This window comes from Muntiacus reevesi, chromosome 2 (genome assembly GCF_963930625.1).
Source record: "Muntiacus reevesi chromosome 2, mMunRee1.1, whole genome shotgun sequence".
NCBI classification, from domain to species: domain Eukaryota; kingdom Metazoa; phylum Chordata; class Mammalia; order Artiodactyla; family Cervidae; genus Muntiacus; species Muntiacus reevesi.
In genome coordinates, this window is record NC_089250.1 from 264,385,439 (window position 1) to 264,412,870 (window position 27,432).

At 42.2% G+C, this 27,432-nt stretch overlaps 1 protein-coding gene and 1 pseudogene across 1 annotated transcript; both read right to left on the minus strand.

Moving 5' to 3' along the window:
• LOC136161448 (large ribosomal subunit protein uL30 pseudogene) overlaps positions 1–27,432 on the minus strand; it is a 36,684-nt pseudogene that overhangs the window by 8,722 nt on the left and 530 nt on the right.
• On the minus strand, positions 9,025–26,890 carry ZNF180 (zinc finger protein 180). Its single transcript, XM_065926297.1, has 5 exons — positions 26,798–26,890; positions 26,178–26,267; positions 17,922–17,996; positions 12,678–12,798; positions 9,025–11,324 (listed from the first exon to the last, which is right to left on the minus strand). Exons 1-5 carry the CDS (start codon positions 26,873–26,875, stop codon positions 9,580–9,582), a joined length of 2,109 nt encoding a protein of 702 aa, XP_065782369.1. The 5' UTR covers positions 26,876–26,890; the 3' UTR covers positions 9,025–9,579.

The following is a 27,432-nucleotide window of genomic DNA, read 5'->3' on the forward strand; positions in this document are numbered from 1 at the left end:
CATTTGAATGCAGAGTTCCAAAGAATAGCAAGGAGAGATAAGAAAGCCTTCCTCAGGAATCAATGCAAAGAAATAGAGGAAAACAACAGAATGGGAAAGACTAGAGATCTCTTCAAGAAAATTATAGATACCAAGGGAATATTTCATGCAAAGATGGGCTCGATAAAGGAAAGAAGTGGAAGAAGTGGTATGGACCTAACAGAAGCAGAAGATATTAAGAAGAGGTGGTAAGAATACACAGAAGAACTGTACAAAAAAGGTCTTCACGGCCCAGATAATCACGATAGTGTGATCACTCACCTAGAGCCAGACATCCTAGAATGTGAAGTCAAGTGGGCCTTAGAAAGCATCACTACAAACAAAGCTAGTGGAGGTGATGGAATTTCAGTTGAGCTATTTAAATCCTGAAAGATGATGCTGTGAAAGTGCTGCACTCAATATGTCAGCAAATTTGGAAAACTCAGCAGTGGCCACAGGACTGGAAAAGGTCAGTTTTCATTCCAATCCCAAAGAAAGGCAATCCCCCAAATGCTCAAACTACCGCACAATTGCACTCATCTCACACACTAGTAAAGTAATGCTCAAAATTCTCCAAGCCAGGCTTCAGCAATACATGAACCGTGAACTTCCAGATGTTCAAACTGGTTTTAGAAAAGGCAGAAGAACCAGAAATCAAATTGTCAACATTCGCTGGATCATCAAAAAAGCAAGAGAGCTCCAGGAAAACATCTATTTCTGCTTTATTGACTATGCCAAAGCCTTTGACTGTGTGGATCACAACAAACTGTGGAAAATTCTGAAAGAGATGGGAATACCAGACCACCTGATCTGCCTCTTGAGAAACCTATATGGAGGTCAGGAAGCAACAGTTAGAACTGGACATGGAACAACAGACTGGTTCCAAATAGGAGAAGGAGTACGTCAAGGCTGTATATTGTCACCCTGCTTATTTAACTTATATGCCGAGTACATCATGAGAAATGCTGGGCTGGAAGAAGCACAAGCTGTAATCAAGATTGCTGTGAGAAATATCAGTAACCTCAGATATGAAGATGACACCACCCTTATGGCAGGAAGTGAAGAGGAACTAAAAGCCTCTTGATGAAAGTGAAAAGGGGGAGTGAAAAAGTTGACTTAAAGCTCAACATTTAGAAAACAAAGATCATGGCATCTGGTCCCATCACTTCATGGCAAATAGATGGGGAAAGAGTGGCTGACTTTTTTTTTTTTGGCCTCCAAAATAAGTGCAGATGGTGATTGCAGCCATGAAATTAAAAGACGATTACTCCTTGGAAGGAAACTTATGACCAACCTAAACATCATATTAAAAAGCAGAGACATTACTTTGCCAACAAAGGTCTGTCTAGTCAAGGCTATGATTTTTCCAGTGGTCATGTTGTGAGAGTTGGACTGTGAAGAAAGCTGAGCACTGAAGAATTGATGCTTTTGAACTGTGGCGTTGGAGAAGACTCTTGAGAGTCCCTTGGACTGCAAGGACATCCAACCAGTCCATCCTAAAGGAGATCAGTCCTGGGTGTTCATTGGAAGGACTGATGCTGAGGCTGAAACTCCAGTACTTTGGCCACCTCATGCGAAGAGTTGACTCATTGGAAAAGACCCTGATGCTGGGAGGGGTTGGGGGCAAGAGGAGAAAGGGACGACAGAGGATGAGATGGCTGGATGGCATCACCGACTCGATGGACATGAGTTTGGGTAAACTGAACAGAACTGAACTGATCAAGGTACCAGCAGATTCAGTGTCTGAGGACTTACGTCCTGCTCATTAGATGCCTATCTCCTTGTTTTGTCCTCACAAAACAGAATAGTTGAGAGCGGTCTCCGTTGACCTCTTTTATAAGGGCACTAATCCTGAACTTCGCTGATTGTCCAGTGGTTAAGAATCTGTCAATGCAGGGGACAAGCATGGGTTCAATCCCCGGTTCAGGAAGATTCCATATGCTGTGAGGCAACTGAGTCCGTGTGCCACAGCCACTTAACTTGAGCGTGCTCGAGTCCATGCTCTGCAACAAACGAGTAGCCCTCGCTCACAACTAGAGGGAACCCGCACACAACAACAAAGACCCAGTGCAGTCAACAATTAATTAATTAAATTTTTAAAAATCTTAAAAAAATAAGAGCACTAACCCCATTTGTGAGGTGCCCTCATGATCTAACCACCTCCCAAAGGCCCTCACACCCTAAAGTCAAGGCTTTGGGTGTTAGGATGTAAACATATGAATTTGGTGGAGGGACACAAATATCAGTCCACAAAAGGCACAAACTCAACTTCTAATAGTCTTCACAAAAGGTGCATTGATCAGTCAGTCCCAGTTGCCCTGGAGACAAGTGTTGGTCGTCATCTAATCTTACGACACATGAAAAATAGGTTCATATGAAGGCCCATACAGAAAAGGAGACTTTACTAGGATGATGATCTGGAAAATACAGGTTTTATCTCACGATGTAAGAGGCCTCTAAAATTCCAGCTCGGGCCCCTCACTACCTGACACTCGGAGGCTGATCTCTTCATTACTTTCCTCTAGTGAACTGGTCACAGCTGCGAAAGGACACACAAAGATACCATCAATAAAGGAGCCCAGTCCCAGGAATATTTGGTCATGTTTATCATTGAAAGGAGCAGATAAGAAAAAAAAAGTGATTGGGAATATTGATAACTCACCTTCCATGAGTACTGTTGTTTGCTCTTTGCTAAAGCTTAGGAAGAAAACAAAAATGGTTAAATGAATATAGCCCATTTCATCACTTGGGAGTTTGAGTGGGGTGGGCAAAGTGTAGATTAATTATCTAGGAGACAAACTGTTAAAGGGGTGGGCAGGGAATACAAATAAAAACTCTAAAGGGAGTCTGGGGGAGAAAGGATACTGTATATGTTTGTCTGAGTCTCTGCTGTCTATCTGAAACTATCACGTTGTTTTCAGCTATACCACAATGCAAAATTAACAGTTTTTTTAAAAATAAAAAATAAAACTAAGAAATAAAGAAATACTAAACAGAGTATACCAGTATCAATGATGGAACCCCATATGATCAGTCATATGTGCTGTGTGTGGTGCTGAGTTGCATCTGACTCTGTGACCCCATCGACTATATCCCGCCCAGCACCTCTGTCCATGGGATTTCCCAGGCAAAGATACTGGAGTAGGGTGCCATTCCCTTCTCCAGAAGATCTTCCCAATCCAGGGACTGAACCCAAGTCTCTTTTGTGTCCTTCATTGGCAGGCAGATTCTTTACTACTAGCACCACCAGGGAAGCCATGTATAGTCATTCCAGAGACTAAACAGCTTTGACATTTCATCAGAAAAATCTCCTTTGACTTTTCCATAGGTTTGGGTCTCTTATAACCTAATCCCCTAATTGAAAGTGGAATTTCAACACATTCCACTTATGATTGCAGCTACATGTTCTTTCTTAAAGATAAATTATCAACTAATTTAATGGCATGTTCATGAAGTTTTTTCAAGACTACAGAAAAATCAAGAACTTACTCTTATAGATAGTTCCAGTCTTTGGCAGTATTTGGCAAAGTATTTGGCAGCAGTAGCGTGGTCCTAGTCCTTTCAGAGAGTGAGGAATGGTGGAGAAACATGTGGACAAACCAAATACAGAACAAGAGTTTCTGTTCAGAATTATCAACCTGGGACTGGATCTGTGGTGCATGAACCACAGGCATGAACAGTCCAGATCTAAATAAATCCTGTCAGAGGGTAAACTAGTGGAGCCTGGGCAGGAAAGAGGAATATTTAAAAGGAATAGCTATGTTTCAAGAACTTGACCCAATAGTCACATTTCAGGAGTGCTCCCTAAGAAGAGAGATGATCATGAAGATTCTCACGACTTCAACAGAATACAGAAGATGCAATCCTATTTATCCTATTTCTACTGAAAAGCCATCCTCATTGGATTACAAATCATACCAATTGTCGTAACACAGACAATTCACCTTTACTGTTATAACATAAACATCCACTTGGCAAGTGTCAAAAGTGATTTTTTTTTTCTGGTTGAGCCCCAGAGCACGGAAAATGTAGGATCTTAGTTCCCCAGCGATTGAACTTGTGTCCCCTGTAATGGAAGCTTAGAGTCCTAACCACTGGACTGTCACGGAATCCCCCAAAGTGGTATTTTTAAATGCAACAATACTATTTTTACTGCAAAACATAATAAAAGTCATTGATTTAGTTAGACCCCAAATGAATTCAAATTTGGATTAAATTATCCTAAGCAGTAAAAACTGCCCACGTCACCAACTAGTTTGTTGTTTTACAAAAGCAGTTTTAAAAAGATTTTGAATACCTACTCAGAACAACCAATGTTATTGAATGTTAGCTTGGTGATTTATCCTGCTTTTACAATCTGCCCCTGCTTTTTATTACGTGTGTGTGTGTGTGTGTGTGTGTGTGTGTGTGTGTGTGTGTATGCATGTGCAGCCTGTGGGCTCTTAGTTCCCTGACCAGCGATTGAACCCAGGACGTTGGCAAGGGAAACTCAGAGTCCTAACCATTGGACCACCAAGTAATTCCTTGTGTCCCTTTTTAAATGCCCAGCATCTGAAGCATTGTTTTACATGATGACTTTTTCACTAGAAAAGGAACAGAGACCACTCAGGGATCCCAGACTCGGAAGTGGAAGCAAGGATACGAAGCCCTGGGTCATCTGTATGCAGGTCAGGAAGAAACAGTGAGAACTGGACATGGAACAACAGACTGGTTCCAAATAGGAAAAGGAGTACATCAAGGCTGTATATTGCCACCCTGCTTATTCAACTTATATGTAGAGTACATCATGAGAAACGTTGGGCTGGATGAAGCACAAGCTGGAATCAAGACTGCCGGGAGAAATATAAATAATCTCAGGTATGCAGATGACACCACCCTTATGGCAGGAAGTGAAGAGAACCAAAGAGCCTCTTGAGGAAAGTGAAAGAGGAGAGTGAAAAAGTTGGCTTAAAGCTCAGCATTCAGAAAACTAAGATCATGGCATCTGGTCTCATCACTTCATGGCAAATAGATGGGGAAACAGTGGAAACAGTGGCTGACTTTATTTTGGGGGGCTCCAAAATCACTGGGGGTGGTGACTGCAGTCATGAAATTAAAAGACGCTTACTCCTTGGAAGTAAAGTTTTGACCTACCTAGACAGTGTATTAAAAAGTGGAGACATTACTTTGCCAACAAAGGTCCGTCTGGTCAAGGCTATGGTTTTTCCAGTAGTCATGTATGGATGTGAGAGTTGGACTGTGAAGAAAGCTGAGCGCCAAAGAATTGATGCTTTTGAACTGTGGTGTTGGAGAAGACTCTTAAGAGTCCCTTGGACTGCAAGGAGATTCAACCAGTCCATCCTAAAGGAGATCAGTTCTGGGTGTTCATTGGAAGGACTGATGTTGAAGCTGAAACTCCAATTAGTTTGGCCACCTGATGTGAAGAGTTGACTCACTGGAAAAGACCCTGATGCTGGGAGGGATTGGGGGCAGGAGGAGAAGGGGACGACAGAGGATGAGTTGGCTGGATGGTATCACCAATTCAATGGACATGAGTTTGGGTAAACTTCGGGAGTTGGTGATGCACAGGGAGGCCTGGCATGCTGCGGTTCATGCGGGTCACAAAGAGTCGGACATAAATGAGCGACTGAATTGAACTGATAGCTCACACTGCTATATTGTATACTTGAAAGTTGCTGAGAGTAAATCCTAACAGTTTTCATCACAAGAGGAAAAAAAATCCATATATATATTAGTATCTATATGAGATGATGGAAGCTAACTGTGGCCATATATCTCAATAAAACAAAAATGTTTTAAAAATTTGGTTCTAGGAGAGTATCCCTTAACATCCACATATTTAAAAACATTCTGAGGAATTCTCTGGCAGTCTAGTGGTTAGCACTTGGCACTTTCACTGCTGTGGCTGGGGTTCAATCCCTAGTCAGGGAACTAAGATCCCACAAGTTGTACTTTGTGGCCAAAGTAATAATTACATAAAAACATCTGGTCACTCTTCATCTATTTCTAATTTTACTGGAGTATGGTGACAGAAACTTGGCCTGTAAAATAACTGCATATTTCTATGTCCAAATATGATCTTTGTTTTTTTGTCGTTGTTGCACTAGGTCTTTGTTTCTGTGTGGGCTGTGGGGTTTCTCTAACTGCAGAGAGTTGGAGGCAACTCTCCAGTTGTGGTGCATGGGTTTCTCCATTGCTGTAGCTTCTCTTATTGTGGAGCACAGGCTCTAGAGTGCTCAGGCTTTAGCAGCTGTGTTGTACGGGCTTAGTTGCTCCAAAGAATGTGGAATCATCCTGGACCAGGGATCAAATCCATGTCTCCTGCAGGCTGATTCCTATCCACTGTACCACCATGGAAGTCACAAAGTATAATTTTATTTTCATGAATTTTACAAAAATTTTTATGCAAAGGATGTATGTCATTTTAAATGTGTCACATGTGTGTCATTAAAATCAAGTTTCTGACTCCCTTTTTAACCCTAAATTTTAGGTTCAGAAGTTTAATTACATACTTTTTGTATGCTGTCACTTTAATGTCTCTTCATTTTTTGACTATTTCTTTTTTAGAAGAATGCCTTTTCTACAAAGGGAAATAAATGAGCAAATAAGAGAAATGAACACTTTTGTTTATCAGATCTATCTTACTTCAAAACACTTGGCAACCATAGCTCACCACCTAGGAACTGACGTAATATGACTTAGTGCACACAGATGACCCACATATTCAACCTGGTCAAGAAACACACAAGCAATACTCACTTCAAAATTTCTTGGCAGTTTTGTCCACTTCATATTTCCAATGAAGTATTTTAAACATTTACTAAAAAGATCACTTCGCAATAAATCCCTTCCCAAACTAGAATCTTCAGAGCGTTCTTAGCCCAGTTGGTTTTATACCTGTTTGTACAATCCTGTTTCCTTGCCTTCAAAATAAGATTCAATGACATGGCCAGTGAAAATCATCCACTTGCTTTATCTATAACTTGGAGAAAAAGAAGCCTAACGAGATCCCATTATTAGAGTTTTCACTACTTTATGTCCTCCCCAAAACTGCAGTGCATGGAGAACCCCTTCTGTTCCTCTACCTAGGCAATCATGGACTGACTGAAGATTCTCCTGGGGGGGGGAGACAGTTTCGCAGCCATCAACAACTGTCCCCCAGAACTTAGGTCACTGCCAGGTGTGCTGCATCTCTGGATTAATCCTCATAAAAACAGTTCCACTTAGGGTCATGTCATGGGAACAGAATTTACTATGGGGAACCCCTATCAGGGCTTCCCTGCGGGCTCAGTGGCAAAGATTCTGCTTGCAATACAGGAGACCAAGGTTTGATCCCTGGGTCAGGAAGGTTCCCTGGAGAAGGAAATGGCAACCCACTCCAGTATTCTTGCCTGGAAAATCTCATGGACAGAGGAGCCTGGTGGGCTACAGTCCATGAAATCGCAAAAGAGTTGGACACTAACAACTTCCTATCAGATGTCATTTTAGCTTTGTGTTTCTTCGGGGAATTTACCTCTATTCTGTGCTCTCTCTGTTCAACTCTGTTTATTTTTCAGTAACTCTCCAGGATCAGAGTTTTCAGACCCATGATAACCCATAGGATTAGAATTTATGATTTAGGGGCAAGGGCCAGAAAGACTTGTGAACCAAACCTTAAAAAAAGAGAGAGAGAGAAACTACAATCATTACCTCACTAAAAGCATTCTTGTGAACTTAATTTAGGTGGTGACCACTTAGTGAGGGCAGTATCTTCCCACTCAGAGGATTCTCGAATTAGGGAACATATCCTGGAGGGTAAAAAGATAATACTACATGAGGAGAAAAAAAGAAAAACAAACAAAAAATCCCCCTTAAAACAGAGCTCTTTTATACTGCTTTGGATAGATGGGTTTAAAAGAAGAAGGGAAAAAAACTCATTTGCTCTCCATACTACCCATGAATTCTGATTTAATTTTCCGGCATAAATTTCCAGTTCCACATTTAAGTTCTGATTTTATTTTTGTCTGTGCTGGGTCTTCATTGCTACATGGGCTTTTCTCTAGTTGCAGACAGTGGGGGCTACTCTCTGGCTGTGGTGTGTGGGCTTCTCATTGTGGTGGCTTCTCTTGTTGCTGAGCACAGGTTCTAGGGTGTGTGGCTCAATAGTTACAGTTTCTCAGCTTTACAGCATAGGCTCGATAGTTGTGGCACACAGGCTTAGTTGCTCCTTAGCATGTGGGATCTTCCTGGATCAGGGACAGAACCCACATCTCCTGCATTAGCGGGTCAATTATTCACCAATGAGCCACCACGGAAGCCTGAAATATTTTATTGTCAATAAGGAATATTCCTGGGAATCTAGGTCCTAAGGAGTGACCTGTTCATGCTAATCCAAATGAACTCTCAGAAGCATGAGAGATCAGAAGCATGATCTCTGCTATCTGGCTGTCCAGTCTTTCCTAAATGGTCAAAGGAGGTGGGTATTTTTGGACTAATTATTCCTCATATCATTAGTATTATAAAAAAGCACACAGTCCAAAAAACAAAAGGAGATCAAGTATAAATCTAAAATTAAAACAGATACACTCAGAATCCCTTTAGATTCTGATCCAAGCACAAATATATCTTTTCATGATTCTAGAAATGAATGTTCTATACTCTTGCCCTGCAATTTTCAGTCTACATCATAGCCATTTCCACTCCCCCCCCCCCTTTTTTTTCAAAATCTTTACAGATAAGAGAAAGTGCTTATGAAACAAATTACCAAGTAGTGCTGGAGAAATCACACTGATACACTGAAATGCTGTCTTCCAGTCTAAGTTCTAATGTGCTGTGTGCTAAGTCACCTCAGTCATGTCTGACTCTTTTGCAACCCCATGGACTGTAGCCCACCAGGCTCCTCTGTCCATGGAATTCTCCAGGCAAGAATACTGGAGTGGTTTGCAATAACTACAGCAATTTCCCAACGTTTTCAACAAGCTAACCAGTATTAGCATTCTTTTATTCCTTTTTTTTTTAGGTGCCACAGCTTTATTCTCTTTAGATTTACTATATACTTTTTTAATTGTAGGATAGTTGCTTTACAATATTGTGTTAGTTTCTGCCATGTATCAACATGAATCAGTCATAGGTACATATATGTCCTCTCTCATTTATTCTTTATTGGAAAAGAGGTCTACCTCACTGGCAATCACTCCACAGTATATTGCCCATTTAATGATAATTCTCTCAAATTCAGATCGAAGTGCTTTCTGCAAGGAAAAGTGCCAAGAGTTATCACTCTCATGGGAATGTTTATCAAGGGTCAAGTTTGATTTTTTTTAAAACATGGAATAGCTAAGTAAAATACATGATTCATACTTTTTCTCTCTTCTCCAGAGTTTTCAGATACACAGCTGAACAGAGAGTTAATGGAAAGCTCTTTTTCCACACAATTTTCATGCTTGTTCTTTCCAATACATGTAATCCTGGAGGAATGGAAGGAGGGAACAAGGGAATGAGGAGCTAAAGGGAGAAAGGGAAAGAGTGAGGGACAGAGGGATGCAAGGAGGAAGGGATATACTCTGCTGAAAGATTTCCAAGCTAGTTACATCCATAGGGTTTCTCTTCTGTATGAGTTGCCTGATGTCTAATAAGTTTAGAACTATTAATGAAAGCTTTCCCACATTGATTACATGTAAAGGGTTTCTCTCCAGTATGAGTTCTTTGATGTACAATAAGTCGAGCACTCAAGCTGAATGTTTTTCCACACTGATTACATTCATAGGGTTTCTCTCCAGTATGAGTTCTCTGATGTTGAGTAAGGCATGAACTCTGCCTGAAGGATTTTCCACACTGACTGCACTCATAGGGCTTTTCTCCAGTGTGAGTTCTCTGATGTACAACAAGGACATAACTCTGGCTGAAAGACTTCCCACACTGATTACATTCATAGGGTTTCTCTCCAGTATGAGTTCTCTGATGCATAACAAGGTGGGAACTGCGGTTGAAAGATTTCCCACACTCATTACACTCATAGGGTTTCTCTCCAGTGTGAGTTCTTTGGTGTGCAACAAGTTGAGAGCTCCAGCTGAAGGATTTTCCACACTGATTACATTCAAAGGGTTTTTCTCCTGTGTGAGTTCTCTGGTGGGCAACAAGTTTGTAACTTTGACTAAAAGACTTTCCACATTGATTGCATTCATAGGGCTTTTCTCCAGTATGAATTCTTTGATGGGCAATAAGTTTATAGCTCTGGATAAATGATTTCCCACATTGATTACATTCATAGGGCTTCTCTCCAGTATGAGTTCTTTGATGTGCAATAAGTTTGTAGCTCTGTCTGAATGACTTTCCACACTGATTGCACTCATAAGGCTTCTCTCCAGTATGAGTTCTCTGATGCACAACAAGGACATAGCTCTGGCTAAAGGATTTACCACACTGATTACATCTATATGGTTTCTCTCCAGTATGAGTTCTTTGATGGGAAACAAGATGAGAGCTGCGGCTGAATGATTTCCCACATTCATTACATTCATAAGGTTTCTCCCCTGTATGAGTTCTCTGATGTGCAACAAGATGAGAGCTCCAACTGAAGGATTTCCCACACTGATTACATTCAAAGGGCTTCTCTTCAGAAGGATTTCTCATGTTTTGAGCAAGGGATGAACTCTGGGAGGTCTTACGACATTTATACTGACTCTCTCCAATGGAGTTTCTCTGTTGTTCGTTATGGGATATGCTGTGGTTCAAAACTTGCCCACATTCCTTAAAATCAAAGGATCTTCCTTGTGCATTTATTTTCTCATGTATGTTTAAGGGTGTACCATGGTTAAAAGGTTGAATACTGTCACTAAATCCATAGGATTTACCTTCTGTTTGAGTTCTTGTAAACTGGAAAAAATGAATACTCTGGGGGAGGTTTCCAAATTCATTATGTTCACAGAGTTTCTCACTATTAGTAATCATCTGATGAGTGTTTACCATAGAATTATAATGTGATTTTTTAACATGTGAAGCATGTTTATGAAAATGGTTTCTTATGGGCATCATCTGTGATGAAAGAAGACTGGAATTCAGACCAGCCTTCTCCTCAGGGCTATCATTTTTGCAGTGTCTCTCATGAGTAATGGCTTTCCTGTGAGTAAATGTCACTTCCTTCAAAAGTCTCTCTCGTTTTTCCTGCTGCTTCTCCAACAGCTCCTTACAATCCTGAAATTCTTCACATGAAGATAACCAAGGATCATCTCTTGTCAACTTTTCTATCTTCACGCTAGGGGATAGTTTGTCATCAAAAATGCTCTGCTTCAATCTCGATTCTCTTCTTCCAAGTGCAGTTGCCAAGTCTGGAAGAAAGCAAAATAAAACACCCTAGTCAAAAATTGTTAGAGCTGGAATAGTGGGGGAAAAGCTGACAAGAAAGTATGCAAATTATATGTGGATTTATTTTCAGCTATGGACCTATAACATGAATTGAGAAAGCAAAAGGATGAGATGAGCAGTAAGCAGAGAACTACCACAGTCAGATAGCATAACAAGGAATTAATATGAAACTATTTCAATCTTAGTGTTGCTGAATAAAGACTTTAGATGTCAAATATCTCCATATTCCAAAATAGGATCATCTATGCAGAACTTACAGGATTGCAAAACAATTCTGCAATTCTTAGTAGAAAAACAGAGGATTCTTTCTACCCTCTTTAGTGCTAGACACATGTTCACTGAAATAGACATTAGTGTCTACATTTCTAGGTATTTCTGAATGCATGAAACTTGTTAGTACAGTCTGTGTTAGTAAGACAAAGTTAAACTACTTTTTGAGCCAGGAAAAAAATAATGAGGGCACTGTTATTCCAGGTTCCCTAAATGCCTTAGAGGCTAATATGGCCCCATGGATTCCTTTGCTCCCAAGTGAGAGAGAATGGAGATTAGCTCATACACAGAAGCCTGAGTGGCTATTAGGCCAAGGAATAGAAGGTACATTTGGAAAAAAGTGGTGATGTATACAGTCCTCTTAAAGTGGGAGAAAAGAGAAATATGTGGCATGCCTTATGGGGATTTTTCAAACAAATCTTCTATACCTGTGAAAGAAAGTGAAAATGTTAGTCGTTCTGTCGTGTCTGACTCTTTGCAACCCAAATGGACTATAACCCATGAGGCTCCTGTCCATGGGATTCCCCAGGCAATAATACTGGAGAGGATTGCCATTTCCTTCTCCAAGGGATCTTCCTGACCCAGGGATTAAACCTGCATCTCCTGCATTGGCAGGCTGATTCTTTACCACCCAGCCACCAGGGAAGTCTATACCTGTAATGACTCCTTAAATGTCTATTTCTTACCTGGATATGCATGTGGGAAAATTCTTTTTATACTCATTCTCTTGTTCAAACTAGGAGATTACATCTAGTTTGGAAAGCTGAGAGGAAAGATATAGAACTTTGGGTGTTTGGACTGGGGACAAAAGAAAGTCACTGCAGAATCTGGCCCCTGTCTTTGGCTCTTAGGAACCTAGAAGACTGAATAAGCCCAAACTCACGAAGTTGTACCTTTGCTACCCTACAAACTAAACCTATATCTTCACCATACTAATCTTTGTGTAGCCAAAATCATTCTGGCCTCTGAGCTCCCTAGAACCTGATCAGTGGAAATGAGAAATTATTTCAACATACAGATACTATTAAAGGGGACTGTACTCTTACCCCAAGAGTCCCTGTGGTTTTCCAGGATCACATCTCTGTCCAGGGTCCTCTGAGCAGAGCTCAAAGTGCCTTCTTCTTCCTGAGTGAAGTCCACAGTCACTATTTTGAAGTTCACTCCCTCCTAAAACAGGACACACATTCCTACTCAGCTGGGTATCATTTCCTTCCAGTGTTCAGAGAGGAAAAGTTTGACAGATGGAAGAAGGAAAACCTGATGGCCTGGAAACAGTCCTGAGACAGTCAACATTCAAAAGATTCTAGGGGTACAAGTACCTTCAAGGTAAGCCCCTTTGGGTTTTGGATGCTGGACCTGTTTATATATAACACCAAAGAGGAACATCAGAAAGAACTGACGAACTGTTTTCTTTCTTGTGGACCTTAAAGAAAATGCTAATTCTGATTTTTGTGTTGGTGAATATAGGATTTCAACTTAGGAATTCCCTCCAAATTCTCAAGAAACTAACAGAACAGGTTCAGTAAAAATTTTTCTGTCAAAGGTCAGAGAGCATGTATTTTAGGTTTAGCAAGCCATACAGCTTCTATTACAATTAATTAGTCAGCTCTGCTGCTATAGCAAGACAGCAGCCACAGGAAATATACGAACAAATGGTTGTGGCTGTATTACAATAAAACTTTACTTACAAAAACAGGTGATGGGACAGATTTGGCACACAGGTTTGTTGATGCAGAGAATGAAATGTAGGCCTTAATGAAAGGCAGGATGTAAAAGCTAAGAGCACTGGATTTGGAAAAGAGACTTGGGTTTTTTCCTCTATTAACAGCATATGTCTGAATTTTTTTTTAATGTATCTTTTTTAAAAAATATAAAAAATTAGATACATTTAATGATGTCTTTTAATGGTGAGGTTATTCCATTTCTACTTATTAGGGTTAACTGTACCTAACTCATTATGTTGTTGAGTGAATTAAATTGTAATGATACATAAAAAGCCACTAGCAGAGCTTACTGAACAAAAAACAAAGGCTGGTAATTATCAGGATGCGTAGGTTTGAGAACACTGAAAAATTAAATGACAGTCGATGAGAGAGCTTTATTCTGAACTCAGTCTTCAGAACACCATTCTGTTTTGCCCACACTATAAGCTGCACCACAGAGCCTGTCATTATTGCCATGTAAAGGGGTTCTCTTGAGCTGCCTCCTGTAAGCAGGAAAGAACCCTCCTTTTAGGACTCTGTGTGTGTGTGTGTGTGTGTGTTAGTCACTCAGTCATGTCCGACTCTTTGCGACTCCATGGACTATAGCCCACCAGGCTCCTTTGTCCGTGGAATTTTCTAGGCAAGGATACTGGAATGGGTTGCCATTTCCTTCTTCACCTTTTTGGACTAGTAGGTGGTAAATCAAACTACACTCCAATAAAATTTTTAACTGAGTTTAAAAACAAAAAGACTATTGGGCAGCAGTTTTGTTCCAAAAAAGTGCTGGATGTGATCTGTCCTTATCAAAAGGCAGCAAAAGCCACTGAAGTCGAATGTCACTTGCCAAGACATTTTAAAATAGATGGAGTGTTCTCAAGCTGTGGTTCATGAACAGGACACAAGGTCCCTGAAGCCCATGAAACTCCAGGCAAAAATGCTGCTGTCCTTGCATTTTTCTCAGCTGTAGCTCATAATTTTCACTAAAAATCTCAAAGATTTTCATAATGAGCCCAAAATGAGATTCAGAAAACTGCTCCCTGTGTTCAACATGGATCTATAGGTACTATTTTTCAACCTCCAATTCATGCTTCCCTTAAAAAAAAATTTTTTTTTAAGTTGTTTACTTATTTTTTGGTTGCACTAGGTCTTTGTTGCTGTGTGGGCTTCTCTCTAGTTGTGCTGAGTGGGGGCTACTCCCTAGTTGTGAGGCCTGGGCTTCTCATTGCCGTGGCTTGTCATGTTGCAGGGCGCAGGCTCAATAGCTGTGGCTCACAGGCCCACATCTGGGATTTCCCAGAGAAAGCGAACCTGTGTCTCCTGCATTGGCAGGCAGATTCTTTACCACTGAGCTACCAAGGAAGCCCCATGCTTCCTTTTCATTAACACACCCCTTCAGTGTTTAATGCAGGTCCCTTTAATATCAAACTTCTTCAAATGTCAAATAAATAATACTAGATTAGATTACCACCACCTCCTCCACCTCAAGTTTTATATTCTCAAAGTTCCAGGAATTTCTATCATAAGACCCACCACCCTTTCTTATTGTTTGCATAGTGGTCTTTTGGTCACTAGGCTGTAATCCATGATGGCAGGGACAAGGTATTTATTTAACTCCAGTGTTTAGTACAGTATTGGTGTATAGTATAGGTTAATTACATATTTGGTAACTTATTTCAATAAGTGAATCAACAGTGTATCAATAGACTTTGTAATACAGCAAAATAATCCTGGTTCAAATTTTGATTTAAGTCCTTTCTGTTCACCTGAATCTCACAAGGCCTATCACATACCCATTAGAAAAAGTCCCTTAAGCATGTATACTGGCTTTTCTGGACTTCTATCCCTTCTTATTCTATACTTCATCTACTTGTCTCTAGCTCCCCACTGCTCAAAATTCCTTCCCAAACCTTTCAACTGTGTCTTTGGGAATTCTTCTTCTATAATAATGAAATCCTACATCTTCACCAAATATTCTCTCTACATCCCTGTGTGTGTTTTTTTTTTAAATAAGTATAGTAGTCTTTTTAATTTTTTTTATTTTTGCCTGTGCTAGGTCTTCATTGCTGTGTGGGCTTTTCTCTCTAGTTGCAGTGAGGGGGCTACTCTCTAGCTGCAGTGTGTGGGCTTCTCATTGCAGTGGCTTCTCTTGTTGTGGAGCATGGGATCTTAGACTCTAGGGCCATGGCACAGAATTCAGTAGTCATGGCATGTGGGCTCCACAGCACAGGCTCAATAGTTGTGGTGCACAGGCCTAGTTGCTCTGTGGCACGTGGGATCTTCCTGGATTAGGGATTGAACACATGTCTCCTACACTGGCAGGTGGATTCTTTACCACTGACCCATCAGGGATGCCCTATTCCTGAGTTAATAGAAAGCTACATTTCCCAAGGACTCCTTCCTCTGCAGACCTCACAGGCTCAGGGTGGTCATGCTCTCCCATCCAGGGGTCTCAGCATCAAAGGCGGAGAAGAGTGTGTATTCTCCCAGGAATCCTGAAACTCATGCCATTTAACTCACTTCTTGGAGCTCTGTCCTACCATCCTCTTGAACATCACCTCCCTTCCATACACTGAAGATTTATATTAATAACACCTAGGATTTATCCTCTAATTCAACAACTTGCATTGTCTTGTCTTGGGTGGTCTATAGCATCCATTTATAACTCACTCTAATGAAGCACTTACTGTGTGGTGTCAGGTAATGTGTTAAGCCTGTTGCATAAATCTGTTCTTGTTGTTTAGTCGCTAAGTCATGTCCAACTCTTTTTTGACCCCATGGACTGTAGCCCACCAGACTTCTCTGTCCATGGGATTTCCCAGGTAAGAATACTGGAGGGTGTTGCCATTTCTTCCTCCAGGCAATCTTCCTGACCCTGGGATGGAACCTGTGTCTCCTGCACTGGCAGGCAGATGCTTTACCACTTTAGCCACCAGGGAAGCCCACTGCATAAACTGCTGTTCATTTAATTCTTACAAGGTCCCTGAGAAAATACCATTAGCAGCACCATTTTTCAGATGAAGAGCTAGAAGGTTAGAGAAATTAACACATATGCCTAAGGTTAGTAACTGGGACGCAACTTCAAGTTTCCCTAACATCACAGACTGTGTTCTTAGTCATCAACTCACAGCCAGCCTGACTTCTAGCCCCTCACTCTTATCGTGAGACCCCACATCTTGAAACCACCATAAAGTACTCCACCTCTCAAGTCACACACAGAGAACTTCTCACTCTTTCATTACAACACCAGATTTCTCCACTTTACTTACTCAATTGTTCCCTTTACTCTTCACCTTCTTTGATGGTTTGGGGTCTTTATTCTATTGAAACACCTGCTACTACTATTCTCCAGTATATAGTCTTTTCCTTTCTGTTTAGTATCCTTTTTATCTTTTCTATCTTAATTATTCAGTTGAGAGTCTATGGATCATTCACCTTAATCTTTCTATTTGATATAGTCAAAAATTCCCTTTCAAATATTGCCTTAAACCTGTGGGCTGTGGGACTTCCATTAAATGTAACTAAATACATCTAAATATCAACCTGCTCTCCATTATTACTAATGGTCACTATCTCAGAATGCCATTTGATGTGAAGAGCCAACTCACTGGAAAAGACCCTGATGCCTGGAGAGATTGAGGGCAGGACAAGTGAGTGGAAGAGGATGAGATGGCTGGACAGCATCACTGACTCAATGGACATGAGTTTGAGCAAACTCCAGGAGATACTAAAGGACAGGTAAGCCTGGCATGGGGCTGCAGAGTTGGACATGACTTAGCGACCAAACAACAATATCAGAATGAATTTTTGGGATTGACCAGCAACCCCATTGTACCTCCTGGAGCAGCCTGTCTCCCCTAATCCAAGTTACTACTTTAAGCGTTCTCCACTCTTCATCTCTCCATTCTGATTACCACCCTCATGCTCACCAGATAATTTCATCTGATGGTTCACAGAGAAAAATGCAAGCCTTCCAATAACTCCCTCAACCTCACTTTTCTTATATGAGCCCTTCTTCCTCTAACAGAGCCAATGCATTCACATATGTTCTGAATTAATTCCCCTGACACTAATCAAGGACTGTTTCTTAATGGCTATTTTTTATTTTTATACAATTTTGAAAGGTTACTTTCCATTTACAGTTATTACAAAATATTGGCTATACTGCCCTTGTTGTACAATCTACCCTCAAGCCTGTCTTACACTCCATACTTTATACCTCCCAATTCTTCCCCTCAGCTCCCCCCACCCCCAGTACTGGTAACCACAAGCTTGTTCTCTGTGAGTTCTGCTTTATAGTCGTATCTTCTCTCTCTCCTGACCCTGAACTTTTTTTTCACTTACTCTTTCCTGCAACCATTTAAACCAAGCCAAATTCTTTCAAACCTTTAGGGGGAAGAAAATGACAACCTCACTCTCAAATTGCCAGGCAGTTCTCACTCCCCTTACATTATAACCAACTTTGTGTAAAAGGTGTCCATTCATCTCAATTTCCTCATTTTCTAATCAGTTCACTTCAATGTGGTTTCTGCTGCCTGCCAGCCATGCACATTTCTTAATGCAAAGTCACAGAGGCCCTATCCAACTCACCTGAGATGGGACGGCCAGTGACCCAGCATCTTCTCCCTCAACCTTGATGATAATCTCCTGAGGAAGAAGAGAGTCCTGAGAAGGCAGAGCAGATGAGAAAAAGGAGGATAATCAGGGCTCAAAACTCCCACTGTGAGTCGGCTAGGATCCAACAGACCACCTGTTTTAACACATCCACCGACCAAACTTCTGCTTCTTCCCACCGGTAAGCTCAGGTAGGCCACATGGGGAGAGACATGGGATACCCAGGGGAGCAATGAGGCATGAGACATGGCCTGATATCTCTGTGCATCTTCCAGACCAGCCCAGTTAGCAGCTGAATGGAGCTGAGTGACCCCAGACACCATATGGAAGGAAAGACCTGTCCAGCTGGGCCCTGCCTGAATTCCTAGATCACAGAATTGTAAGCAAATAGGATGGAATACAGCATGACTGAAGAATGATAAAGGAAAAGAACAACAAATTAACTTCATAAAATGTTTGGCAAAAAATACCACTGATAAGAGCACCACTAATAAGAATCTATACTGTTACGATTTCTTCCAAATCAGGAAGAAAAAGGTAGAGACTTCCCTGGTGGTCCAGTGGCTAAGACTCTGAGCTCCCATTGCAGGGGGCCCAGGTTCAATCCCTAGTCAGGGAACTAGATCACACATGCTACAGCTAAGATCCAACATAGCCAAATAAATAAATATTTTTTAAAAAAGAAAGAAAAAAGTAGCTTCAACAGAAAAATGGACAAAGGAAAATGCCCAGGCAACTCAACTATGAAGAAATAAAACGGCCAGTGAATACACAAAAAGATGCTCATCTCTTTCAATCAGATAAAATCACATCTCTATTTCTATAACTATCTCTGCGCATTAGAGACCATAAATTCACACCAACGTTTCCAGTTACAATTTAACAACACATTTTATTCTGGCCTCCCTGCTTTCTACATTTTTACCTTCCTTCCCTGGCTCCCACTATTCTATTTATATTTACTCCTTTGCTCAAACCCCTGTATGTAACCAATATCCCAACCACATGGACTGTTTCTTCAGCCTGTCCCTGATTACCCCTGCCCTGGTGGCCCACGATTTAAAAGATTCATATTCATATACTCTTAGTGGAGTTTTAAGTTGATACAACCTTCCTGGATTGGCAATATATTTTTTTAAATAACATTTTACTTGGAAATAGTTTAAAACTCAGAAGAAGTTACACAAATAGAACAGACTTTCTGTGTATCCTTCACCCAGTTTCCCCCAATGATAGGATCATATACAAGCACAGCACACTGTCAAAACCATGAAACTGACATTAGATCCGCATTTTTAACTCAGGTACAGACTTTATCCAGATTTTATCAGTTTTTATACATACTCTTTGCCTTTAGGTTTGTTTTCTAATGGTAACGTTTAAAAATATGTAATATCCAATAAGTCTACTTGAAAGTATTTCCTTAGGAAATAACAGAAAATATACTTAGGGAATTCCCTAGCGGTCTAGTGGTTGGGACTCAGGGCTTTCACTGCTGTGGCCTGAGTTCATTCCCTGGTCGGGAAACGAAGATCCTGCAAGCCATGCAGCACAGTCCCACCCTCACCACCCTCCCCCCCAGCCCCAGAAAAAAAGAAAGTACATTTAAGAAAATGTACAGCAAACCTCATTAAAAAGCTACATTAACATAGAAAAATAGGAGGAGGGATTAAGTGTCCATTAGTAAGTGCCTATTTAAATAAATTATGCTTCATTCAGGTAACTGACTGCTCTTCAGCAGCCAAGAGGAGAAAAGATACATTTGTATGGATTGAGGCATACAAATGACAGAAAGATGTCTGTAACATATTGTTGAATAAAAAAAAAAAAATTAAGATCATCATATGGACTATGAATAAATTTTTACAGAATATAAACAAGCACAGAAAAGTCTGGAAAGACAGTCTCAAAAGCATTTAAAGCAGTTGTATTTTGGAAATGCAGAATTGAGGGGTAGGTTCACAGTCTGTATTTCAACACTATATCCATTGTTTAATGACATCTGTTTTCCTACATTCAATACAGAAAAAAATCAGCAAAAAAATGTTTCCTCTTGAATAATCACTTTGAAAAAAGGCAATTCCTTTGCGGCCTCGTGAAGTACATTCCACTGTACTCCTGAGTACAATGACTCAATCCATTAACTGACAGTCCCTTCAAGAACAGGCATATTTCTTTTTATTCTGTTTTACTGTGCTTTACAGATATTGCCTTTTACAAACTGAAGGTCTGTGGCAACATCACATCAAGCGAGTCTATTGGTTCCATGCTACCAACAGCATCTGCCCACTTCCTGTCTGTGTCACGTGTCATTAATTCTCAAAATATTTCAAACTTTTAAAGTATTACTGTATTTGTCATGGTGATCTGTGATCAGTGATCTCTGATTTTACTATTGTGATTGTTTGAGGCTTACCAGGTGGCTCAGTTGTAAAAAATTCTGCAATGCAGGAGACCTGGGTTCAGCCCCTGGGTCGGGAAGACCCCCTGGCAAAAGAAATGGCAACAGTATCTTTGCCTGGGAAATCCCAGGGACAGAGGAGCCTGATGGGCTACAGTCCACTGGGTTGCAAACAAATGGACATGACTTAGCCACTAAACAACAACAACAAAATTGTGATTGTTTTGGGATGTCATGAATTGTGCCCACATATAAGAGGGCAAATTTAACCCATAAATGTTGTGTAGATTCTGACTGCTCCACTGAGCAACCCTTCCTCTCTCTCCCTCTCCTCAGGACTCCTTATTCTCTGAAACACAACGATATTAAATTAGGCCAGTCAATAGCCCTTCAGGGGCCTCTAAGTGTTCAGGTGAAAGGGAGAGTTTCATGTCTCTCAATTTAAAAGCTAGAAAGGATTAAGCTTAATATGAAAGGCATGTGAAAGCTGAGACAGGCTAAAAGCAAGGCCTCTAGCACCAAACAGTTAGCCAAGTTCTGAAGGCAGAGGAAAAGCTCTTGAAGGAAATGAAAAGTGCTACTCCAGTGAGCACACGGATGACAAGAAAGCGAAACAGCTTTATTTCTGATAAGGAGAAAGTGAGTAGTCTGGAGAGAAGATCAAACCAGCCACAACATTCCCTTCAGCCCAAACCTCATCCACAGCAACGTCCTATCTCTTAAAGTCTGTGAAGGCTGAGAGAGGTGAGAACACTGCAGAAGAAAAGTTTGAAGCTACCAGACATTGGTTCATAAGGTTTAAGGAAAGAAGCTGTTTCCTGTGACATAAAAGTGCAAAGTCAAAGCAAGTGCCGATGGAGAAGCTGCAGCAAGTTATGCAGAACATCTAGCTAAGTAGTTATTGAAGGTGGCTATATTCAACAACAGATTTTCCATGTAGACAAAACAGCCTTATACTGGAATAAGATGCCATCTAGGGGTTTCCTAGCTAGAGAGGAGAATCAATGTCTGGCTTCAAAGTTTCAGAGGACAGGCTGACTTTCTTGTTAAGGGCCAATGCAGCTGGTGACTAATTTAAAGCCAGTGCTCATTTACCACTCTGAAAATCCTAGGGCCCTTAAAAATTAGGTTAAATCACTCTGCCTGTGCTCTATAAATGGAAAAACAAAGCCTGGATAATGGCATATCTCTTTACAACATGTTTTACTAAACATGTTAAGCCTGCTGTTAAGACCTACTGCTCAGAAGAAAAGATTCTTCTCAAAATATTACTGCTCACCTGAGAGCTCTGATGGAGATGTACAACAAGGTTAATGTTGTTTTGATGCCAGCTAACACAACTGCCATTCTGCAGCCCATGAAGTGGGATCATTTCAACTCTCAAGTCTTATTATTTGAGAAATGCATTTCATAAGGTTATAGCTGCCAAAGATAGTGATTCTGCTGGTGGATCTGGGCAAAGAAAATAAAAAATCTTCTGGAAAGGATTCATCAGTCTAAATACCATTAAGGAGATGTGTGTGTGTATATAAAATCTTCTGGAAAGGATCCATCAGTCTAGATGCCATTAAGGAGATTTATTTGTGTGTGTGTGTCTGTGTGCACATGCACGCATGCTTAGTCATGTCTGACACTTAGTGACCCCATGGACTGTGGCCTGCCAGGCTCCTCTGTCCATGGGATTTTTCAGGCAAGAATACTGGAATGGGTTGCCATTTCCTCCTCCAGGAAACCTATGGGAAGAGGTCAAAATACCAATATTAACAGGAGTTTGGATGAAGCTGACGCTAACCCTCATGGATGACTTTGAGAAGTTCAAGACTTCAGTGGAGGAAGTCACTGTAGATGAAGTGAAAATATCAAGAGAAGTAGAGTTAGAAGTGGGGCCTGAAGATGGGGCTGAATTGTTGCAATCTCACTGCAATCTCATGGAAAAAAACTTTAATGAATGAGGAATGGTTTCTTATGGATGGGCAAAGAAAAGTGGTTTCTTGAGTTGGAATCAATTCCTGAAGATGCTGGTGAAATGACAACAAAGTACTGGACTTCCTTGATGGTCCAGAGATTAAGAATCTGCCTGCCAACGCAGTGGACATGGGTCAATCCCTAGTCTGGGAAGATCCTACAAGCTGTGGGACAACTAAGCCCGAGGGCCCTAGAGCCCGTGCTCCACAACAGAAGCTACCACTGTGAGAAGCCTACAGATCACAACTAGAGAGCAGCTTCACTCTCCACAACTAGAGAAAGCCTGTGCACAGCAATGAAGACCTTAGTGCAGCCAAAAGAAAGAAAGAAAACCTTAAAAAAAAAAAAAAAGAATTAGAATATGACCTGATGTTAGTTGATAAAGCAGCAGAAGGATGAGAGGATTGACTCCTATTCTGAAAGAAGTTATACTGTGGGTTAATGCTACCAGACAGCACTGCAGGCTACAGAGATATTGTTCATAAATGAACAAATCAATTGATAAGGCAAATTTTACTGCTACCTTATTTAAAAAAATTGCTACAGCCACCCTAACCTTCAGCAACTACCACCCCGATCGGTCAGCAGCCACCAATGAGGCAAGGCCCTCCATCAGCAAACATTATGACTTGCTGAAGGCTCAGATGTTGATCAGCAATTTTTAGCAATAAGATATTATGGTATGTACATTGTTATGGGGCTTCTCTGGTGGCTCAGTGGAAAAGAATCTGCCTACTAATGCAGGAGACTGGGGTTCGATCCCTGGGTCAGAAAGATCCCCTGAAAAAGGAAATGGCAACCCACTCCAGTATTCTTGCCTGGGAAACCCCATGGACAGAGGAGCCTGCGGGTTTACAGCCCATGGGGTTGCAAAAAAGTTGGATGCAACTTAGCAACTAAACAACAACAAAAACATTGCTTATTTAGACACGGTGCTACTGCACACTTAACAGACTCCAGTATAGTGTACACGTAACTTTGATACGCACTGGGAAACCAGAACATTCATATGCCTCCCACTGATAGGGGACAGAGTAAATAATTAAATAGTTAATCCCACTAGGGGATTGTAAGTAAAGAAAAGAGTATAGGAGACCCCTGTAAGTTAATGATCACTCAAGAAAGCAGGCTTGCCTAGCAACAAAACCAGGCAGCAGGAGCATGAGACATGCCCCCAAAAGAAGAAAACAATGGTGGTATGAGACCCACATCCTGATAGGGGAGCTTAGTAAGTTAATGATTCCTATGACACACTCCTCTGTGTGCACTAAAAACAAAAATATAAGGAAACAGTTACATTCTATTTACTAAAACCTGAGATAATGTACCATTTTTAGCACAAGTATATGTTACTTACACACTTATGCAAAAGAGCATAAGCTCTTTTGTTCATTTCCACTGCACCATGACCATGACCATGGAGGGACAAGTAAAATCCCCTGCTCAACGTGGAGGAGGAGCTGATGATGGAAGCATGCCGTCTACTCAAGGAGGAGGAAGGTGGTCCTCTCCCCCTCCTCACTTTTCCTTTGATTGTAAAACTGAAGCCCACTAAGTTTCAGGGGCATGGCCCCCTCTCGCCCGCCTGCTTGTAAGCCTCACAAGTGCCCTATTCTAATAAAGCACTTCTGAGCTATCACTTTGCCTCACTGTGCTAAGATATAAAGAATTGGAGCTCCTCGGAGCCCCAGAAATGCCGCTCAGGGGTTTCTGTTGTTGCTGTTCAGCTGCTAAGTCTTGTCTGACTCTTTGTGACCCCATGGACTGCAGCACACCAGGCTTCTCTGTCCTCTACTGACTCCTGGAGTTTGCTCAAATTCATGTCCACTGAATTGGTGATACTGTCTACCCATCTCATCCTCTGCTGCCCCGTTCTCCTCCTGCCCTCAATCTTTCCCAGCATCAGCGTCTTTTCCAATGAGACGGCTCTTCACATCAGCTGGCCAATATATTGGAGCTTCAGCTTCAGCATCAGGGCTTCCAATGAATATTCAGGGTTGATTTCCCTTAGGATTGGCCTAAAGTGGTTTTAGCATGACCCTTATTAGATTTACTTATCTCATCAATTCCTCTGTAAGTAACTGATCTCCCATTTCCACTGCCACCCTGGCTCCCACACAGGCACCCCTTGGCCCACCAGGACTCTGCTGCCCCACAGGAGGCCGGCCTCCGCCAAGGAGAGGCCTTGTCATTCGCCTGGGCTCTGACTCTGCAGGCCTCTTCTCACGTGCCACTTGGCTGTGGACTCTGTGTCAATGCCCTTAACATCCTGCCTGAGCTCTGATACTCCACGTCGGGGCACTCTCAAGTGTAGATGCTCTCTGCCTGCTCAGGCTGTGACACGCCACCCCAGGATGCACCCCCACCCCCAAACACGGGTGCCTGTCTCACCGTGCTGTGGCTCAGACACCCCAAGCTGGACCAGCCCTTGCGTGGACACCCCAACTGCACTCAGGCTACCCTCACTGGTGCATCCACTCTCGGGAAGTCCTTCTCCCCAGCTCTGTTCCTGTCGCCCCAAACGAGCACTTCCTCCTCTGTATGGGCACTTACCCCTCCTGGTTTGGGCTCGGACTCCTGATGTCACCCTCCTCACACCTAGCTTAGCCACTGACGTCCCCACACATGGACACCCTCTTCACCCTGATCAGGCTGGGACGCCCCACAGGCAGCCCTCCCTGAGCTGCAGACACCTACCTGGCTCTGCCTCACCTAACAGCTTCAGGACCGAACTGCTCAGGAAAGGAAAGGTGAAATTCTAATTTAACTTTTTTTTCAAGTTTTTTTTTTTATGTGGGCCATTTTTAAAGTATTTATTGAAGGTATTACCATATTGTCTCTGTTTTATGTTTTGTTTTTTTTTGGTTGGGATGCATGGGGGATCTTAGCTCCCTGATCAGCGACTGAACCCACACCCCCTGCATTGGGCATTGGACGGAGAAGTCTTAATTACTGGGCCCCCAGGGAAGTCCCCTAATTTAATTAACATTTTAAAGAAATGAAATGTTCTCAAAGAAGATGTGCTGTAGGAAAATGCTTTAAACTGTTAATTTCTTAGACTTAAAATGCACTGCACAAAAGGACAAAAATAGAGCTAAATGAAAACAGAAAGTCACTTGGAATATAACTTACAGATAATCTTTGTTAACTGATAAATTTATAACATTTTCCATGTACATGCAAATTACATCCCTTTATAAAAAGCATTTTGAAGTGCTATTTACTTAACACAGATCATAAATATCGTTTCAGCCTATCAGTAGCTACAGTGAATTCTGTTTCAAGGTTTTACTATAACTCATTTGACTCTCTTCTCGCATTGAATATTCTTGAAATTTCTTTCCAACTGCTTATCCTCAAGCAAAGCTGTGAGCTGCTGGCTAAGAGGGGACAGTATCGTAAGGGCTTTGCATTGCTGTTGTTTAGTTGCTAAGTTGTGTCTGACTCTTTGAAACTCTATGGACTGTAGCCTGCCAGGCTCTTCTGTCCATGGGATTCTCTAAGCAAGAATATTGGAGTGAGTTGCCATTTCCTTCTCCAGGGGATCTTCGCCACCCAGGGACTGAACTCACATCTCCGACATTGGCAGGCAGATTCTTTACCACTGAGCCATCAAGGAAGTCCAGCGCTTTCGATACGAGATGCCAAATTCCTTCCAGAAAGAGTTATTTGGGTTAAAAGGGTGAGGAAGTATAGGGAGCTCCATAAAATGTATAAAAAGTGTTAGAAGCTTGCTGACTGGGAGGGACCAGAAGCCCCAAAACATGACAAAGAGAGCTAGACAGCCTCCGATGCTCAGAGGATCAGACTGTGGGACACAGGGGGAGCAAACTCTGGTCTCCCAGGAGAAGGGAAGCTCCACTCACCTGCACGCAGGCCTTCAGGGGCCCCTGGGGCTTCTTATCCTGCTTTTCCATGCTCTCCTCCAGGCACAAGCAGGGGCCTGAGATCCTGAGCTGCAAGAGGAGAAGTCCTGTGTATAGCATCCTCATGTAGGTCCACTGTGGGCCACACCCCACCATCAGCCTCTGCTTCAGGGATGCAGTCTCCAAGGCAACTGTGTTTCTAGAGGCTCCTGCCCAGATAGAGTCCTGCCTGAATAGCTATGCCTGCACCTAGAGTCGCTTGTCCCTCTCCCAGGTCAAGACTCTGCAGTTCCAACCTGGATGTTCCAGTGTCTGGGGCCTCTGGACCACCTATCTGGAAGCCTACCATGTGCCCAAGCTCCACCTTACACCCATCACCAAAATCTGCAGCATGAATCAGTCTCTGTCCCACCGGATCCTGGGACCACGCCCCCCACCCCCCCAAACAAACACCCAGCACACTGAGGATCCCCTAGTGTGCACCTGCCACCCCCAACCTGAATCTGCAGACCCAAATCAGCACTGCTTCCTAGGGCAAACAGCAGGGCTCTGGACTTGATGTTGTTGTTTACTTGCTAAGTCGTGTCCGACTCTTGCAACCCCATGGACTGTAAACTCACAGGCTCCTCTGTCCATGGGACTTCCCAGGAAGAATACTCGAGTGGGTTGCCATTCACTTCTCCAGGGCATCGTCCCATCCTAGCGATCGAACCTTTGTCTCCTGCATTGCAGGCGGATTCTTTAGCACTGAGCCACCAGGTAGCCTGGTGGCTTGATGACCCAGAGTCAAACACTTGATCAATTCCGTGAAGTTCATTACTTAGCCGTGCCCCTCCCAGGATCCTATGCTTCCACTGACCCTCCAGCACCTGTCGATTGCCTCTCACTTCCTGTTCAAAAAGCCAAGCATACTCACAGAGCTCAGCTACACCCACGACCTCCTCCCTCCTCCGTTCTGGGATAGATGGGCCCCTAACCAGAAGAGTGCCAGCCTAGACTTCCCCACCACTTAAAATCCTCCAGGGCCCCCCCACCAACCCGGTGTCCTCACCGCTGAATCCAAAACATGGCCGGCATGGGGCGGGGGGGTCGCCCTGACAAATACAGTACCTGCTAGGCCCTCCTAGGCCCTGAATGTGGACCTGTTGTCTGTGCACCGACTCGATGTTTCTGGGTCTGAGACTCGAACAGCTCCTGGCAAATCCCCGCCTCCACAAGCCATCCCTGCCCCATTGCTCTCTATTACCCGTCCCTC

What these genes read in the sequence shown, in the direction of transcription:
- ZNF180 (XM_065926297.1), bottom strand. Translation starts at nt 26,875, where the DNA reads ATGGGACGATGCCCTGGAGAAGTGAATGGCAACCCACTCGAGTATTCT. An exon ending in CACTGGCCGTCCCATCTCAG is followed by an intron (nt 12,799 to 17,921) that starts GTGAGTTGGATA and finishes GTCCTGTTTTAG; the next exon opens with GAGGGAGTGAACTTCAAAAT. An exon ending in AAACCACAGGGACTCTTGGG is followed by an intron (nt 11,325 to 12,677) that starts GTAAGAGTACAG and finishes GCTTTCTTCCAG; the next exon opens with ACTTGGCAACTGCACTTGGA.